At 37.1% G+C, this 20,024-nt stretch overlaps 1 protein-coding gene, 1 long non-coding RNA gene and 1 pseudogene across 5 annotated transcripts; 2 read left to right on the forward strand and 1 right to left on the reverse strand.

Annotated features, from left to right (window-relative positions):
• Positions 1–210: 210 nt before the first annotated feature.
• On the forward strand, positions 211–7,007 carry LOC132309764 (receptor-like serine/threonine-protein kinase SD1-8; annotated as a pseudogene).
• Positions 7,008–10,067: 3,060 nt separating this feature from the next.
• Positions 10,068–13,021, reverse strand: LOC132307753 (uncharacterized). 4 transcript variants are annotated; one of them, XR_009482313.1, is made up of 4 exons: positions 12,892–13,021; positions 12,708–12,811; positions 11,686–12,116; positions 10,068–10,434 (listed from the first exon to the last, which is right to left on the reverse strand). XR_009482313.1 is itself a non-coding variant. In XM_059805601.1 (3 exons), the coding sequence occupies exons 1-3, from the start codon at positions 12,995–12,997 to the stop codon at positions 10,305–10,307; spliced, it is 336 nt and encodes a 111-aa protein (XP_059661584.1). In that variant the 5' UTR covers positions 12,998–13,021; the 3' UTR covers positions 10,068–10,304. The 4 variants fall into 4 exon arrangements, 1 of the variants encoding a protein (XP_059661584.1); XR_009482314.1 differs by lacking the exon at positions 11,686–12,116; XM_059805601.1 differs by lacking the exon at positions 11,686–12,116 and having other exon boundaries at positions 12,708–12,807.
• A 668-nt stretch (positions 13,022–13,689) lies between these two features.
• Positions 13,690–14,895, forward strand: LOC132307754 (uncharacterized). Its single transcript, XR_009482315.1, has 2 exons — positions 13,690–13,961; positions 14,664–14,895. It is a non-coding gene; the product is annotated as an uncharacterized LOC132307754 (long non-coding RNA).
• Positions 14,896–20,024: the final 5,129 nt, after the last annotated feature.

Raw genomic sequence — 20,024 nt, forward strand, 5'->3', positions numbered from 1 at the left:
TATGGAGTTGATCTTACTGGGATTCCTCAGGTTGTTCTTCGGAAGGGATTATCAAAGAGGATTTTCCGCACTGGGCTATAGAATGGAGTTCTATTTAGTGTTGCTGGTGTGGGGTTAAGCACGCTAATTAAACCCAGTTTTATAGTCAATGCAGATGAGGTGTATTATACGTATGAGTCTAGCCAAATTACAAGACTTACGCTGAATCAAATGGGTATTATACAACGCTTCGTCCTGAATGAAGGGGGCTCTGAATGGGTTCTTATCTATACAGTACAGAATGATCCTTGTGATGATTATGGACGCTGTGGTGCCAATGGTATTTGCAGAATTACCAGTATGCCAATATGTAAGTGCTTGGAGTGGTTCATTCCAAAATCACAGAAAGAATGGGACCAGCTTGACTGGTCCAGCGGATGCGTTAGGAGGACATCACTGGATTGCCAGAACGGAGATGGATTTGTGAAACTCAAAAATGTGAAATTGCCAAACCCGTTAAAGTTTTGGCTGAAGGAGAGTCTGAACCTTAAGGAATGCGAGGCAGAGTGCTTGAAGAATTGTTCTTGTATAGCTTATGCTAATTCAGATATCAGGGGAGGAGGCAGTGGCTGTTTGATTTGGTTTGATGATCTAGTTGATATTCGTGATTTCGTTATCAACGAGGGCAAGCAAGATATCTACATATGGATGCCTGCTTCGGAACTCAGTAAGCATATTTGTTGCAATACCATATGATAGGGAAAAATATAAACCTACCCTACCCTCGATAAGATTGATTAGATTTCATTATCAAGGATAATGAAATCAAATCTGACGTGGTTCAACAGATAAGAATAATCCTATTATAACTGGAGGAGGTCAAAAGGATTAAATCATATCCCCGACAAATCTGGCAACAAATCTCCTATGATTTCGCATAAGCGGAAGATAAGATCAACCATCGACATCGGTGGAACGATTTTGATTCCAATCGACAGCCATAAATAGGGCACCAAGCCATTAAAGAAGGTACGACGTAAAAACTATTATTAATCCCTGCCTTCTTTTTAGACCTCCGTGACTAATTTGATCGTCGAAGAGCTCTTGGTAGGCACCACACCGGTGCCGTCAAGGTTCATCGATCTTCTCCTCTCTTCCTTGCAGGAAAACGGTATCGTATCGGACTACGTGAATTTCAGCCTCAACAGTTGGTGCCGTCTGTGGGAAAGATGATTCCCTTGAATCAATTAACTACTCGTTGGATATATACGTTTGCAGTCCGGTATGGTTACCGAAGGAACACCGTCGCAGGGATCTGGTCAAAGGGTAGAGTCGGGTGAAAACCTGGACGTCCCAAACGACCAGGCACGGCTTGCAGCATTGGAACTGCAGGTTCAAACTCTGAGTCAGGGTATGAACCAGTTGATCCAGCAAAATGCAACGCTCTTGCAACACCTTGTTCCACCGGTTCAACAAAACTTTCCAGGACAAGATCTCTCAAGTCCAAATGGAGGTAATGGGAATCTTAAAGAGAAGGATAATTAAGAAGGATAATTATCCCCCCCCCCCCCCCAAATGAGACTGAAGTGGAACAAAGCCAGGTGGGAACCCGACATAGAGAGGTGGTTCAGCCATCTCTCCCACGGAATTCCCAACCTCCTGAAAGCATAGCCTTCTGTCTTAAGGAAAAGACAAAGAAAGTTACCCATCTCGACTTGCAGATCAAGGATCTCAAGGGGAAAATGGAAGATGTAATGTAGGCTATGAAAGGGAAAGGTCCTGCCGCCGTAGATGACCTGGTACAAAGGACCAACCTGCCTTTCATCCCCGCCGTTATGAAATGTCCACTACCTAGCAAGTTCAGGATGCCCTCGTTCGAAAGCTTCGATGGGACCAAAGATCCCCTTGATCACCTGGAAACTTTTCAAGCTCTTATGCATTTACACGCTGTGCCAGATGAAATCATGTTCCGAGCTTTTCCCACTACACTTAAGGGATCAGCGAGAGTTTGGTTCAACAAGTTGAAGCCAGGAACCATCAACACCTTCGAAGAATTGAGTAAGCAGTTTGTGAGCCACTTTATTGCAGGTCAGAGGCATAGGAGGCCGGCTACCTACCTGTTTACCGTGGAGCAACAAAAGGAAGAGTCGTTTCGGGAATACATCACCCGATTCAACGCAGAGATGTTACAGGTAGAAGAGGTGGACGACAAGGTAGCTTTGACCGCTTTCATAGGAAGACTCCAAACCTCCAGATTCTTGTTCTCCTTATCAAAAGAACCTCCTACCAGCATGATAGAGTTGCTGGTTAGAGCGCAAAAACACATCAACGCTGAAGACACCATGAGTGCACGGAAGGAATGAGAGGACAAGAAGAGGCCAGCCCCTCTCGCCAGGGATGAAAATAATACCAAATATAAGAAATCGTTCTTCAGCCAGAGCGACAGCACATATCATGAGAATGACTCAGATGAGTATACCGACTAGAAATTGTCTCACGGCTGGAATTAGCCTTATCAAGTCATTCACAATAAAGACTGGGGGCATCTTAGTTAATCATTTTAAATGGAGGGTAGCTCCATCACGTGTTATTTTGTTTTTAATAAGCCTTGAGGCAATGATGGTCTTTAATAAAATTCCTTTTAGTTTATACGTGCAGTATCCCCATACTATAAGGGATAGTAAATGAGTGTCCTGTATTACAAGGACCCGGGCTGAGTGAATCCCATAATCCGTATTCCCGTACTATAAGGGATAGTAAATGAGTGTCCTGTATTAGAAGGACCCGGGCTGAGTGATTCCCGTAATCCATATCCCCGTATTACAAGGGAATAGTAAATGAGTGTCCTGTATTACAAGGACATGGGCTGAATGAATCCCGTCATCCATATCCCCGGACTATAGGGGATAAGTATCATGTATTATCAGGACCCGGGCTGAATGAATCCCGTAATCCATATCCCCGTAATATAAGGGATAATAAATGAATGTCATGTACTATAAGGACCCGGGTTAGATGAATCCCGTAATTAATATCCCCTTACAATAAGGGATAGTAAATAAAAATCATTTATTAAAGAGGTAAGCTGAGTAAAACTCATAAAGTTCAATTCCCCTTACTAAAGGGACGAGCTGAGTAAAACTCGTAAAGTTCAATTCCCTTATTAAGGAGTGAAACTCATACAATTTATTCCCTTATCAAATGAAGAGTACTGTTCCCTCGGGTGCAAAAAAAAAAAAAAAAAATCCTGAGTTACTATTCACGTGAATAGTGCCCGCGGGTACTGCTCACAGGGTATTAAAAAAAAAAAATTCCCCTGAGTTACTATTCATGTTAATAGTACCTGCGGGTATTATTCACAGGGGTTGAAAAAAAAATCCTGAGTTACTATTTATGTGAATAGTACCCGCGGATACTGTTCACAGGGGTTGAAAAGAAAAAAAAATAAAATAAAATAAAATAAAATTTTTTATTATTATTTATTACATTCCCAAAGCTAGACGTGCAAGCTTGGGAATGGGGGGCAACTGATAAGGAAAAATATAAACATACCCTACCCTCGATAAGATTGATTAGATTTCATTATCAAGGATAATGAAATCAAATCTGACGTGGTTCAACAGATAAGAATAATCCTATTATAACTGAAGGAGGTCAAAAGGATTAAATCATATCCCCGACAAATCTGGCAACAAATCTCCTATGATTTCGCACAAGCGGAAGATAAGATCAACCATTGACATCGGCGGAACGATTTTGATTCCAATCGACAGCCATAAATAGGGCACCAAGCCATTAAAGAAGGTACGACGTAAAAACTATTATTAATCCCTGCCTTCTTTTTAGACCTTCATAACTAATTTGATCGTCGGAGAGCTCTTGGCAGGCACCACACCGGTGCCGTCAAGGTTCATCGATCTTCTCCTCTCTTCCTTGTAGGAAAACGGTATCATATCGGACTGCGCGAATTTCAGCCTCAACACCATATAATATATACATTCTGCTATTACCCTTTTAGATGTCACCCTCTTGAATCCTTTTATGAATACTCGAATCAGTTTTTTTCAATCTTCCTAGTAATTAGGTCAGTCTCAATTACGATAATCGATTTTTACTGTACTATGGAGGTCTTAAAATGAAATGTTTGGGATTCATGTCTAGAATTTCCTTTATTTTTGCTTTTCTGATTGTATGCCCAATAAATGATGCTTTAGGACTAATAATGAACTTGCTTTCTCATAAATTTAGAGCATAATCAGAAGGCAAAGACACTGGTGCTGATCGTAGTGGTATCAGCAGATTCTGGGATTGTTGTCATCAGCTTATTAACTTGGTGTATAATTAAGAAGAGGAGAAACAAAATAGGTATACCACCTCCCCCTCTGGTATGATCATTGATACATTCCAAGTCAGTTATTGTCTCTTGAATATTAGACGATTATGCACTTGGATGGCCATTTTGAACATTATATAAGGTTTCATTCCTTTTAAGTGTTCGAGACGGTTATTTGAATGATAACAGTTGTCTAGTTGTATCTGTAACATATTTGATTGTGCTGGTGGGGAAACTAAGAATGATGACATTGAGTTACGATTTTTTGATCTGGACACTATTGCAAATGCCACTAAGAACTTCTCTTCTACAAATATGATCGGAAAGGGTGGTTTTGGTCCTGTTTATCAAGTTAAATAAGTAATCTTCTGTTTGATATCTAATAAAAAATTTGTACCTCATGATTTTAACATTGCTATTCAAAAACTTATAGGGTAAGTTAATAACGGGATAAGAAATAGCAGTCAAGAGGCTTTCGAATAATTCTTGACAAGGTCTACAAGAGTTCACAAATGAAGTTATGTTGATTTCCAAACATCAACACTGGAATCTTGTTAGGCTGTTGGGCTGTTGCGTTGAAGGAAAAGAGAGGATGCCAATATACGAGTACATGCCGAACAAAAGCTTGGACTACTTTATTTTTGGTCTAGTTCTCTTCACCATTTATCTTTTTAGACCATTTCAAAGTGCAGTTTATGCATTTATGCAGCAGAGTCCTCTGCCTTTTTTTAAAAAAATGATAGCTACTAATGCAGAATGGAAATGTCATGCAGATCAGAATAGAAGACTAGAACTTCCATGGCAAAAGTGATTTGAAATTGCTATGGGCGTTGTTCGGCTCCTAAAAACTGAGGTCCTTTCCAATTAGGAAAGGAGGGTGAACGTCGGGCGTGCCAGGAACTGCTGTCGTTCCAAAGTGGATATCCGAACAACTATCCAGTAGGAAATTGCAGGGATCAGGCGATTGAATGAAGAACTGGAATTACCACCTTCAAGGGTTCTTTTTGCCTTGAAAAAGGACTTTCGAACTGAACTATGGCTAGTGGAAAAGAAAGCGGTATTGAAAGTGTAGGACTTCAAAGTAAAGTGCTGGAAAGTAGAAGTAATAAGTGCAGGACTTGAATTAAACATATTGAAATTGTATTACATGAATGAAAAGATACATGAATGTAAGGAATTGAAGTGTTGTTTTGCTGTGTGATTTGAACAGGGTTTTCAAGTGAAGCCTAAGTGTTCTATTTATAGAGTTCTCCATGCATGTAGCAGCTTGGTGTGGCGACTTCAGCAGTTTCCACACGGACTGACTTCGGACTGCCACGTGTCCCATGATCTTTCAGCCTTCTCTAAATGTTGCCAAGTGTAAACCCATGTTCTCCCATGATCTACAACTGCTATATAGTGGTCTTTGGCGGTTGAATCCATGTTTATAGGCCTTCTCCCACGTTCTTGGAACTGTCCAGATGGAAAGGCAGCAGTTCCAGCGGTTGAAAAGTTCCACCTGGAAGGCCCAGATCATACCACGTGTCCCACGTTTTCCTCATCTTTCTTTGGTAAATGCATCATGTTTTCAGCCCACTTTGCTAATTTTTAGCAACCTTCTCACCTAAATAAGGCAAGTGGTTGCCTTATTCTTGGAGTGACTCCTACAAATTAAGAGATATTATATAAGCAAGGAAGTTGTCATTCTTGATGACTAGGTCAAAGGTACACATGGCTTTCTAGATGTTGCCACGTGTCTACTTGGAAAATCCACATCTTTCCAACTATAGATCTTGTACCAAATTTGATGAAGCCACGTGTTGCTTCATGATTGCACTTTTGCATATCACATTTCCTATTGAAATTGGCCATGACAATCTTTTCAACTGGAAAATATTTATGATGTAATCAGGCGTATCAAGGGGACTTCTCTACCTTCAGCAGGACTCGAGATTAAGAATCATTCATAGAGATCTCAAAGCTAGCAACATTTAACTAGATGATGAACTAAGTCCCAAGATTTCAGATTTTGGGACAGCAAGAAGTTTTGGGAGAGATGAAATTGAAGCCAAAACAAAGTGAGTAATCGGAACATAGTAAGTTTTGTAAACAAATTTCAGATAGTACTAATTTATCATTTTCAAATGCTTAAATTTGATAATTTTATGCAATGGTTACATGTCGCCGGAGTATGCCATTGATGGAAAATTTTCAGTAAAATCTGACATCTTTAGCCTAGGTGTACTCTTACTAGAGATAGTGAGTGGCAAAAGGAACCGGAAGTTTCATCATCCCGATCATTTATCAATCGTTTTTGGGACATGTATGGTGAAATGTATTCTGTTTTATTTTATTTCTCTCTCTAACTTCCTACGTGAAATACTAAATTTGAGGATTGTGATTGTTACAGGCTTGGTTGCTGTGGAATGATCATAGAGCCCTTGAATTAGTGGATTCATGTTTGGGGAATTCATACATTGAATCTCAAGTGCTAAGATGTATTCAAGTGGGTCTTTTATGTGTTGAAAAACTACCAAAAGACAGACCAACCATGTTAACAGTAGTTTTCATACTAGGTAATGAGGGAGTGGCATTGCCTGAACCTAAGCAGCCTGGTTTCTTTGTCGAAAGAAGTTCTATTGATGCAGAGACATCAAGAGTTGAGAGAAGTAATACTGGAAATTCCTTAACAATAACAATAATGGAAGTTAGATAGAAGTAGCAACTCCTAGTGCGTACTATTGTAGTGATGGAGTTGATGCATATTAAGGGTTTGTTTGGTTAGATGGAAATAGATGGTGGAAAGTGAAAGTGAAAGAAAGTGAAGTGAAAGAAAAGAAAATTAAGTTTCCATGGTGCATCTGGTTAGCATGGAAATTTTTCAAGAAAGTTGTGAGAAAATATTATGTTGTTAGTTTGGATAGAATGAAAGAAAAAAGAAAATGATTGTACTTGTCAAAATTGTCCTTATAATTATAAATAATAAAAATATAAATAAATTGGAGTAAAATTAATTCATACATCAAATTTTGTTGTTGATAATAATATTCTGAACTTGTGTGAGACACCAAGTCACCGGAATTTCTTTACTCAAAAAAAAAATATATATATATATATATATATATATATATATATATATATATATAATTTGGACCTTACAATTTATATAGTAATTGTAAGGATTTTGATGAAGTCGAATAAAATTAGGATTGTTCCACTATATGTTTGTTTATATTAGAATAACCAAAACCAATAGAATTTTACATATAACAACCAAGTTTATGAGGTTTTCTTCTTGAATTCAACTAGAATTATATAACTATAAAATATTTTATATTATTCTTTTTAAGGAACATATATATTTCGTAAAATTTATAATAATTCTAGTATCAAAATTATAAAACCTAGTTGATATGTATATACACATATTGAAAATTAATATAATGCACTTAAAAAATATCCACCATAATATGTTATATGTATATACGTATTTGGAAGGAAAAAAAAAAAATAAATAAAGAAAAAAAAGGGAAAAAAAGAAACTAAAGAAAAGAAAAAGGGAAAAAAAGAATAAAGCAATAAAAATAGATTAAAAAAATTTTGCTAAAAATAAGATCTCTCTAATTTCACAATTTCATTTACATTTGGAAAAAAAATGTCTATAAAAAAGGGATAAAAAGATAAAGGAAACCCAAGTTATCCAACTGATAATTATGGGTATAATAGGAATTTAAAATATAACTTAACAACTTTCCCGAGAAATAAAAATTTTCGCGTGTTTTATACGGGAACCATTTTAAAGAAAATTAGCTACTTGCGATAATCCAATTTCCTGAAAATTTTTCGTTTCATCCCAAACAAACGCACAAAAAATTTAAATATTTTCCGATTCTTTTCTTTTCTTACTAGTTCTACCTAACCAAACGAATCCTAAGGGAAAAAGGAGAGACGGTTTCATGTCCAAAACTGATGACATGCACTTATTGATTGAGGTCTCCTTTAACACTGATTAGTAAATTGCATACTAATTCACAACATTGATTAGTAGTACATGGCACATTTGTAATTTAATTTTAATTTTTCACTTTCTTTTTTTTTTTTTTTTTTTTTTTTTTTTTTTTTTCGAAGACATTTTTGTTTGAGAAATTGACTGGAGATTTCAATTTAATTGTGAGAATCAAGTCACTAGCTCAAATGAATGTCCTTGAATCTTCCTGGATTATGTACAGACGAATGTGAAAATCACATCACTCTTCATCCCAAGAAACTATACAACACTATGCCAGTGAAAGCATGCATACACTATGCATTTCTTCCAAGTATATGGACATAAGCAGCTTCCTGCTCTAATATTTCCAGTCATATTGTTTGGTCAGTGATGTTAAATGCCAAGTTTATTATATGATTGCAAAAATTAGAGCATGATCATAATGTGAATCATATGGAGATTTAATTTGTCACCAGTGACTCAGTAGTTCTAATTCACCGAGTAAATAATATGATTGGAAATATTAGAGCATGACCATAATATGAATCGCATGATGATTTCATTTGTCACAGTGATTGAGTACTTCTAATGAACCAAGTTAATTATATGATTGGCAAAAATTAGAGCAGAACAAAATTGTGAAGCACATGGTGCTTTAATTTGTGTCACCAGTGACTCTGAGTAGTTCTAATGCACTGTTTTTGTTTTTAATTGTGCAATTATGCATATTCTTTCCCTGCATTTTTATACGTACATATAGAGATAAGATTGCATTCATCTCTCTCTCTATATATCTCGTAATAGTAGAATTCTCATATACTTGGTTATTCTTAGGACCCGTTTGGATCGCGATAACGTTATATGTTATGGTTTGGTATGATATGAAAACAATCGTTTTGGTATTGGTATGTTTTTAGTAGAAATCGGATCCATGTTTAATAACGAGTGTTTTGTTTTTGTTAATTGTATATCAAAAACATAAAAACGCGTTTGGTAATGTTATGCGTTTTAAAGAATTCGAAAACAAAACACGTTTGGAAAGTTTGTTTTGTTTTCAAAAATTCTGAATTAATAACAGAATACATGTTTGGTAAAAGACTGCTTTGTTTTTGTTTTGAATAATTATATATATGAATACAATTATAAGTTTACATGTAATAGTCCATTTTTTTTTTTTTTTTTTATGATTTGAGATAATTTGTTAAAATAAAAAAATAAAAATATTTTGCATTAAAGAGTTGGGAAAAAAAATTATGAATAAATTTACATGTATAAATAAGATCATGTGGTATGTTTATGAGGGATAAACATGATTAGTGACAACCAAAGTACAAATCTAACTTTGTAATAATCTTTTAATGAGAGCAGATCTTTGCACTCCATTTATCTTTTTCTTTTGGTTTGCGCTCCATTTAACTTTGTTTTATTTCATATATATATATATATATATATATATATAAATTCATTATGAATGATAGAGAGAGATCCTTGTAGTTGAAACTAACAAGAAGTAAAGCCAAAACGTTGATCTTCTTGAATTGGTCAGAGTTGAGGCTTGGTGGACATTGAAGCTTGTGAATGGGTTTACTTCATTGAGATTAGTTTGAAATTTTGTGCTGGAGATCCTTCAAAGTGTTAATATTTTTATTATTAAATCCTGAGACCATTTCCTCTTTTTCTAAGTATTTATTTTGATAACCAACTTCTGAATATTTCATACAATCTCCGACCATAATTAGAAATGATAAATAGGAATATTATTAGAAGCAAGCAATCAAGGAAGCTAGACATGAAATGACAAGTTTTTTTGGTACATCACAAACTTAATAAATTGTTGTTGCACCATTCATATATATACTTGCACATATAGGGAGCTAGACATTCCTTAAAATTAATATATGTGTACATACACACTTCATTATATTTACATAAAATGTACACACCTACATCTAGAAATCACTAAAATTCATTCCATAAAATGTACACACACTTCTTTATACTTGCATAAGCCTCCATTTGCTTAAGTTAGAGATCACCAGCTTCTTGGAGTTGCAGCAACTGGAGAATGCTTCCTATAAATCCCACTGGTGCCACTGCCCATAACTTACTACCATGTCCTTCAACTCCACCACGAAACAGCTGCATTCTACTAAGCCTGAAAAATTGTTATATGTTTCACAGTTATATATTTCACATTTTTCTACTGTTATATATTTCAAAAATCCATTTCAAGTTTAAAAAATCAACCACATGCCTTTTTGGAATCAAAGTTTAAATTCTATTTTTTTTTTTTTTCGAAAATCCTGCATGGCTTCCCCTTTAAAATAGACATTTTCAAAATTGAACCTATCACAATAAACACAAGGGACACCGCCCACAAAATTATTTCAACAAGGGACACTGCCCACACAATTATTTCAATCAATTTAATAAGGGACACTGCCCACAAAATTAATCCACAAATCCAAGTAAAATTGCCTGTTTTCCTCCTAAACTATTCCAACAACCACAAGATATATCTAACCTTTTATCAGGCTAAGTTGCAAATTTGGAGTGTAAATGACCTCATGCAAAACCAAACACATGAACAACATTACAGATAAACAAAATAACACATGGTAGAAATGAAATAATTTAACAGTACTAAGCAAGATATATCTAACCTTTTTTCGGGCTATATTGCAAATTTGGAGTATAAATGACCTCATGCAAAATCAAACACGTGAACAACATACAGTAATCACGATCCAAACCTACATTGTTCTTAAATTTTCTACCTTCAAATTACACACGAGAGAATTATTATATTACATCTGTCAAAGTATATGATTTCAAATCTTAAAACTCTCTCAACATATCAGATTCAAGGTAATGCAACTTATTCAAGGTGATGCAACTTATAATCTCACATTTTATTGTGCCTGGTAATTGCATAAAATATAAGGATACAAAAATCTCACATCTAAATACAATATAATAAGGCCGGATAGGGATTGTATGACATAAAGTTAGGTATTTTATTTTTAATCTCATGCTTATTTCTAATTTATTAATTTAATTGAATCAAACAATTTATATTTCTAGACATGTCATATGATCTCAGTTACTAACGAAGGCTAAATTTCCAAATAATTGGTTTGAATGATACTTTATAAATTTTCATAAGTTGCCGAAATAGGTTTTACTTTTTAGCTATAAAATTAAAATTGAGTTATGAAATTATGCACTCCCATTTCTATGTACACGGAATTATTCATCACTTTGCAGAGAATAAAACTATATCTAAATTTGGATTATGCTACTGTATTTGCTACTGAAAGAATATGGAATTGTGGAACTATAGTTATGGAACTAAATTTGAAATTTTGTTACTGTGTATATATATAGAGAGAGAGAGAAAGAGCACCTGAAAGAATCGCCCTTGACGAAATCGATACACAGAATGTATGACCAACAGAAATTTGCAGAGAAGAAGCGTCGATCTGTGGTTGTGAAGAACTCTAGGGTTTCAGATTCGGGTCACACTCCATTTAACAGAGAGACGATTGAGCTGAAAACCAAGTACGGGAGGATTGATCGATTTGTAGCCTAGCAACGAAGGTGTAACGAAAATGAAGAACAATCGGCTTCAGAAATCGCCTCCAAAGGAGCTGCGCGATGAGAGAGAAAATGATGATAAAGAACAATCTAGGGTTTCAGATTCGGGTCACACAAATACATAACAGAGAGACGATTGAGCTGAAAACCAAGTGCGGGAGGATTGATTGATTTGCAGCCTAGGAACGAAGGTGTAACGAAAACGAAGAACAATCGCCAATGAAATCGCTTCCAAAGGAGCTGCGCAATGAGAGAGAAAATGACGATGAAAAATGGCTCGGTTCTGATATGCGATTTTTTATACTTGATATCACCGCTACAGTTAAATGAGGGTTGATATGGTTTTGGTTTGGGTTGATATGGCCGCTACAGTAAACCATATCACCCAATATCACCAATTCTTTGATATGGGTTTTGGCCCAAATCTCATAATGTTTTTACACTGTTTAATACCACATCAACCCACTCCAAACATGATATTAGCCCAAAAATGAAACCAAAACATGAAAATAATAACAGATATGGGCCTCCAAACAGGCCCTTAGGGGTATGAAATTCTGTTGTTAATCAGTAAAAAAAAATAAAATAAAATTTAAAGACATCTTATTTTTCCCTTTCAATAAAAGTATAGTTACTTGCTCGAGCTTTAGGCTGGTCAAGCTCGCCTTGTCTAAATCAGAGTGCTGCTCTCGGCTTGGGCTCGCTCGAGCTCAGCCTAGCAAGGCTCGAGCTCAGCTTGGTAAATTTTTTACGAGCCCGTTCGGGCTCTATGTTGAGATGCGTGTTTGTTTATATAATTATGTGTATATATACACACACACATACACTTACCTATGAAATCGATCGAGGAGAACCATTTTGAAACAGGAAAATGTCACTATCAATGCACGTGTTAAACACTCATCTTCTCCACTCTTCAAAGTCTCCTTCACTAGCTTCAAGTTAATCAATGTTTGATTTATCATATTTATGAATAATATTAAACGAGAGAGAGGGGGGAAGAGATAGACCTAACCTGATATGGCCTCAGGAGTAGAAGACAACCGCCTGAGAAGTAGAAGGATGTTGCAATGACTGGATTTTCGTTGCCCCCAATTGGATTGGAGAAGCCGTTGCAACATCTTGCGGCAACTTTTAGGGTTTCTTAACCCTTAAAGAATGGTAAGTTACAATCAAATGGCTAAGATGAATCTATGATTAGTTAGTGGGCTACTTAATTAGATGGGCTTCTAAATGCCCAAATACTGGTGGGCTAATGAAAATATACTTTTAAGAACTTGGGCCTATAATTATATATGTGGGCTAGTTTTAAAATATAATAATTTATATTATAAATATATATTTATGTAAACGATCTCAGGAGTTCAAGAACCGAACTTAATATTGTTCAAGTTTAGCTCATTTATTAAGTAAGCTTAAAAATTAAGTTCGAGCTCTACCTCATCTCATTTACTAAACGAACGAGTCCGAATCGAACTTTTAACAAGCCAAATCAAAACAGTTTATGAACGATTCGATTAATTTACAGTCTTACTAATAGGTAGAAAATGCTCACTAAACTATTATAGTCAATAAAAAAAAAACAACTAATGGTTAAAGCAGCCTTACTATTGTGAATGACCCAGTCTTCAGACCTTTATTTTCACAACTGGAAATAGTTCAACTTAAGAATGGGTTTCATTTTTTTTCATAAAAAAAATTTTAAACCAGTCATAACCGGGTGTTGAGCCATTTTGACCCGTCCCAAATCCTACCCAGCCCACCCGTTTGCCACCCCAGGTTTACATGTTACGAAACCCCAATTCGGCGGCCCTCTACAAAAGAAAAATTAGGCGTTACAGGTAGTAGCAGCGGCTAAGGTGGAGGTGGAAACAGTGGTGGTGGTGGTGGAGACGGCGGTTTCTGGTCGAAAGTATTCCGTGGTTGCTAAGCACAACGAATCACAATTTCAAGAATGGGACTCAGACGGGTTGGGTTACCTGCCAACATTGTGGTATTTTTGCACAACAAGCTCGGTGGCTTCAAGAAATACAAAGTCTCTGAAATTTTATTCTTCCATTGATGCACCACCGTCTGCACATTAAGGTATTGAAAAATTTTCTACTGCCAACAATACGCTGTAATTGATAACGAGGTCAGTTTCTTCATTTTATTTTGGGAAAATTAGATTTCAATGAACAAAAAAAAAAAAATTTTTTTTTTTTGCCTGATATATAAATGTATGAAGGTATATGATTTGGTGTAGTACCTGGACCCGAATCCTTCCAGTGGAACAGTAGAAGTGATTGAAGCTTGATTAAATCTTTCTGTGAACCAATAGTGAATGCGATTTGGTGTAGGTAACAGATATCTGAGATAGCTGTTACACAATGTTTGTCAACAAAAGGATAGTTATGAAATTAGTCTCAAATGATTACTAAAGCGGCATATATTTTTAAGATTGATGACTATCCATCTTTTTGTAATTTTAAAATTATTAAGCTTAATTTTAATCACTAAAATAATTTTTTCTTTTACTTCATTTAATTTAATTTAATTTAATTTAATTTTTTTTTTAAGGGGTTGCTGTTAATTGTCATGATGGTCAGTTTTAACATTAGATTAAGTTAACTACCGTGTGAATTCTGCAAAAAATAGACAATATAGGGTGTTAAATGTCAATAATATAGTTTAAGGGATTAACATATACACGATTTTTCTCAAAACTCAAAGATTACATGATACATCCATACTTCAACATTTAAAGTCTGTGCCCCATGAAATGGGTCACCATGTTGAATTCTGTAGGCATAAAACCAGGCTGACTGTCATGCCCGGCCTTTAGAGGTTACGCCTGCGCCACGCAGGCAACACGTGACTTTAGGCCCGTGACAAGAGGCTATGAAATGGGCTACTCCTAATATCCTCGGGACTGACTTAGCACTTCCCATCAGTGACTGCTTTTGCCATAGCCTAGGTTGGGAGGAGTACCATGAGGACACCTATTCAATAATGAAGAAGCTTCTCCCGAAATTCCAGGTTTTTATTTTTATTTTTTTATAATTATTATTTATATATTAGGTAAATACTCTCTCACACACCCACACCAATGTTCACTGTGGAGTCAAATCCCTCACATCCCATTTGAGGGAGAAGTGTCACCAGTTCAGATTCATTATATAGCAATTTATGCATGCGGCTCATTCAAGTAGCTTTATTTGTACTAATTACAGGATAAAAAAGAGGTGATATTCTTACTCCAATAAAGGTTTCAGTACTCCACTTCCTCTTGTATGGTTGGAAGGTACACACGCATCTCTCTCCAATCCGTCATGGGAATATTTCAATTCTTGTTTATCACACACACACACACATATATATATTGATATTGAATCTTTGTCTTTGTTAATTGTCCATTAATACAATAATCAGAAAAGAAAAATATATATATATATGAATCTTAACATGATGCTCCAACAGACAATAATGCATTGCGGGGCATTAAATATGAACTTAAATATTGAAATAAGCTTCTGTGAAGGATTGTTCATTCAGCATGCAGTAAGCCTGCTCTTAAAAGCTATTTATAAAGATACACGCATACAAGTACACATTCCTAGGGACTATCACTGATTATGAAATGACTCTGGCTGAGTTTAATATGTTCCACTACATAAAATATGACTCGTGCTAATTTGTAATATTATTTTAGCCATATCCATTATTACACAATGGTGTATAATACAACAAATTTGTTTCTTTTTTATTATTATGAAATATAGTGAGAAACAAGATTAGAGAAAATAAGTAAAAAAATTATACTTTAATTGGTATTCATTCAAAAAAATTTTTTTTTTTTTAATCTAAGCTGAAAAAATGATAAATATGCTTTGGTAGATAAAGTAACACACGCATTCATATTGTTTTGTTGAAAAATTGACCTTCAATCTTATAGTTGGAAAGAAAAGAATATACTACTTCCCCGTAATTATGAACTTTTTTTTCTTTTTATAATTAAAATGGAAATATAGTAAGACACAAGATTAGAGAAAATAATGAAAAATTATAATTTAAATGTCATTCTTTTAAAAATAAGGGAACAAAATCAAAAGAAAAATGAAAAAAAACTGACATTTGCAGATAAACTTATGTATTATCATATTTTTTTAGCAATTTTTAACCGCTCTATAACAACAAAGGGAAACTGTCTACTACTGTTATACATAGTACGAAGAATAAAAGATGCAGTGCATTTAAAGCCAGCTGCCCCATGAAATTGGAATGAATCAAGAAACTGAAATGATCAAACATAGTCAGGCCCACATGAGTTACTTCAGTGCCCTCCAATGTGGAAATTCTGAAGGTCTATTGCCTAATTGTTGCTTACAATAATGTTTTGATGACAGCCAGAGCATTGTCACCGTTTTTTTTTTTGAGAAATATTGCCAATGGCTCTCATTCCTTTCATCATCTTTTACTCACTAATCTCATTCTCATTCTCAGTCTTAGAATTCTCCACTTGAAAATACAAAGAATTTCCCCAATTACAGAGAGAGAAATTTTTCACTCTCAATTTTTCTAACTTCTTTTCCCTCTCAATTTCCCTTATTTATAGACGGTTACAACCTCTTTTGGCCTGGGCCTTATCTGCTCCCTTTTGCCTAGACTCAACTTCTTTCATTTTAATATGGGCTTCTGTAATAACTTTATGGATCTGGGCCCATCCAGCGTGAACTTGCTCCCTCCTGTCTATCCAAACCCGACCCGTCCTTTGCAATACGGATCATACCAAGCCCGGGTCATTTTGGTGTCCTCATTTGCCTCCAATAATCTCTCCCCTCATTAATGAGGGTGAGATTATTGAAAAGACATGATCTTGGTCTGACGGCTCGGAGCAATGACACTAGGAATCCAATGGCTGGCACAAAAACCCAAACTTCGAGATCTGCAGCGCCACTTTTTGCCTTGACCTTTTGAGTTCCATGTCGCCTTTACTTTTCCTCTTTAAAAATTCCAGTCTTTCAACCTTCACCCTTCTTCTTATATCTCGCTTTTACTCTCCGCTGCCTTCTTGCACATTTCTGCGATCCTTTTTCAATTTCTCCAGCGAGTTTTTCCTTTTCGATTTTTAGCTACTGTGCCGTCGCTGCGTTCATCACAAACTTTCAAGGTCAGTTTTTTTTTTTTAAATCTCTCTTTTAAAAAAAAAACACCTTTACTGCCTAGGACTCCTCCCCTTCTCTATGGCTCCCCCTAATCTGAACGTTATTCGATCCAAGAATTGCATTCCTCGCGATGTTTCTCTCAGAGTTTATCCAATAAACTTAGACTGGAGATCAGGTGAGGGTCTCCTTGGGGAGGTTTTATTCTCCGCCGTTCACTTGAACGTCATTAGGTTCCCCCTACACCCATTATTTTGTTATGCTTTCAACAAATTGGGGCTCTGCCCCCTGCAAGTTAACCCCAATTTTCTTAGGGTAATTTCAGTCCTCCTGCTCTTGAATCGTGACAGGGGTCTTAATCTTGATATTATTGACCTTCTCCTCTGTTATCGGATTAATAAGATTTCACAAAATGATTTGTACTATCACTTCTTCTCTATTGACAAATGGTCGATCTACAATGATAAGAACTCCTTTGAAAAAGGTTGGAGACGAAATTTAATTGTGGTTAGTGGGAATTGGCAGACTCCGCTCGGCCAATCCTTCTCTATCCCTTCTTCCTTTGAAACATGCTCTGTCTCTGGCTACAAAAAGCTGAAAACACATCCTACTGAATGCCACTGTGAAAGTTGTCTTCCCCGTTTTTGCACTTTTCTTTGTAGATGCCTTCAAATTCCCCATGATGAACTGGTTTATAGCGTCTGCAAGGCTAGGCTAGACACCTTGCAAGAAAGTGTGCTGAACAATGTCCCTTCAGCTACTGATTTGCTTACATCTGACAATCTCTCTGACATCTCTCTTTTAGGGTCCACAATGGAGAACATTCAGATCCCATCTTTTAGCAGGAGAAGGCGTCCTGCTCCCACCCCTTCTAACGCTCCTGCTATCACATCATCATCTACACGTGCTTCCACATCGTCTTCCCTTGCTGTCTCTGCCCCAGAGCAAGTTGTGATTGTTCCAACTGTGACTCAAGTCACAAACCGTTCTGCTGATGAGCCTTCTGAGCTCACTCATGCTGAGAACCCTATTATGGACCATACTGCTGAGATCCGTCCTGCTGCTCCCATCATTATGCCTTCCAACATCTCGTCTAATACTTCCTCAGAGAGCACTCAAGATGCTGGAAATTCTCAAGACAATGGAGGGCCAGCTAATGCTGGTTTGTCAGAAAAAAGTTTAGGAAAAAGGCCAATGCCTGAGGGCGGTCATGACTGGAGCGATATCCCACCAGCCCGGAGGATCAGGATGGCTTCCTTCAGGGTTACTGAACCGTTGCCCCCTGCCCGGTTCTTCATTCCAGAAGGTGAATCGGCCAGAACCTCTGGTCCGACTCCATCCGTTCTTCTATGGCCACCTTTGCTCAGCCGTGAAGATGGATCGACCATTGGCCCCACTGACTCAATATACAAGGACCCCTTCACCTCCTTTGCTTTCTACAAGGGTTTCTGGACCCCCAAGGACCTTGAGATTCAGAACAAGCTATCTTTTGGTGAGATGTTCCAGCGGTTCCCTGTTGCTGCTATGGAGGTGACTCTTCTTTTTATTGAAATGCGTTTCTTTTCTGCTATAACTCTTTAGTGGTTAGTCTGACCTGAATTTTCCTTCCTTCATGCAGACTCTATTCGGGATGTTCACTTTCCAAAAAACCATTGAAACTCTGAACAAAAACTTAAATCCCTCTCTATGGGCCTTAAAAGGTCTGTTGAAGCAGAGAATCTCCTTGAGGCCAAAGTTGCTGAGCTGGAGTCTAAGTTGAGTGAGTCAGAGAAAGGAGTTGCTGACTTAAAGGCAAAGAGGGACGGTCTGGCAAATGAGAGGGATTCCCTCAGAGCTGAACGGGATACCCTGAAGACCGAACGGGATTCTCTTCAGGATGAGGTTGATGTCTTGAAAACTGAGTTGCTCTGACAGAAAGGGACTCTCTCAAAGCTGAGAAGGGAGACCTTCAGCGCTCATTCATTGCTGAACGGTTGTCTCATACGAACTCACAGGAGAAGCTCTTAAACGAACGGTCTTCCTTACTGAACATGATTGGCAAAGTCGAAGGGGGTATGAAAGCTCTCCTTGCTCGCTTCACCAGAACCAGTGCCATCCGGTATGCTGAAAGGTACAGAGACGGTTTTATTGACCGTTCTCCCCCTGAAGGCGAATCAAGCTTTTATGCTGGTCCAGATGAATTAGATGCTTCTCTGGATATCCACCCCCTAAATAATTATCAAAACCCACCCTGCGATCCGGCTGAGAATATCTTCATCGAGTGCATAGAGGTTGCGTCCTCAGGAATTGTTCCACCCTTTCATCCCCTGAACATTCTTCCTCTTTCTACCATTGTGCCCTCTTCCTCAGTTGTTGCTGACAGACCTATGCCTGCTGAGGGAGTGATTCATCTTGACTCCCCTTCTAAGGATGATAGGGCAGCTGAGAATAGAAAAGACTTCAATGGTCCAGAGGATGATGGTGGGGAGAACGACAGGTTACAGCTTGGAGAAGATCATCAGAACTGACATCCTGTAGCAGTTTTTTTTTTTTTTCAATCATGTATCGAGTTATGTACCTCAAGACCTTTTTGTAATGAATGACAATGCTTTTGCTCAGCATGACTTCCATCCTTCAAGTTTTCCATTTTCAGCTTTGCTGTGTATTTTCACAAGTGTTTGGTGTTCGGCCTTGTCACCGTTCTGGCTTTATTTTATTTTGAGCGGCTTTACTTTATTTTGAGCAAGTGTCCTGCGTTTGGCTCGCAGTGCCAGCTTCCACTATCTTTGATGAGTGCCTGGCGCTCGGCTTGAACGCCTATTGCCACTTGGCTTTATTTTTGTTTTTGAGCAAGTGTTTGGCGTTCGGCTTAAAGTGCCAGCTGCCACTAACTTTACTGAATGCCTGGCGCTCAGCTTGAATGTCACTTGCCACTTGGTTTTATTTTTGTTTTTGAGCAAGTTTTTGACGTTCGGCTTAAAGTGCCAGCTGCCACTAACTTTGCTGAATGCCTGGCGCTCGGCTTGAA

Source organism: Cornus florida, unplaced genomic scaffold (assembly GCF_030987335.1).
Source record: "Cornus florida cultivar Cherokee Brave unplaced genomic scaffold, ASM3098733v1 CherokeeBrave_3.0.0_Hap2_Chr05, whole genome shotgun sequence".
Lineage (NCBI taxonomy): Eukaryota > Viridiplantae > Streptophyta > Magnoliopsida > Cornales > Cornaceae > Cornus > Cornus florida.

Bases quoted from the DNA above. Each gene is read 5' to 3' on its own strand.
- LOC132307753 (XM_059805601.1), bottom strand. From the start codon at position 12,997: ATGTTGCAACGGCTTCTCCAATCCAATTGGGGGCAACGAAAATCCAGT. The intron at 12,808-12,891 runs GTTAGGTCTATC...ACTTGAAGCTAG, and splicing joins TACTCCTGAGGCCATATCAG to TGAAGGAGACTTTGAAGAGT. The intron at 10,435-12,707 runs GTAAGTGTATGT...ACAATTTTTCAG, and splicing joins CTCCTCGATCGATTTCATAG to GCTTAGTAGAATGCAGCTGT.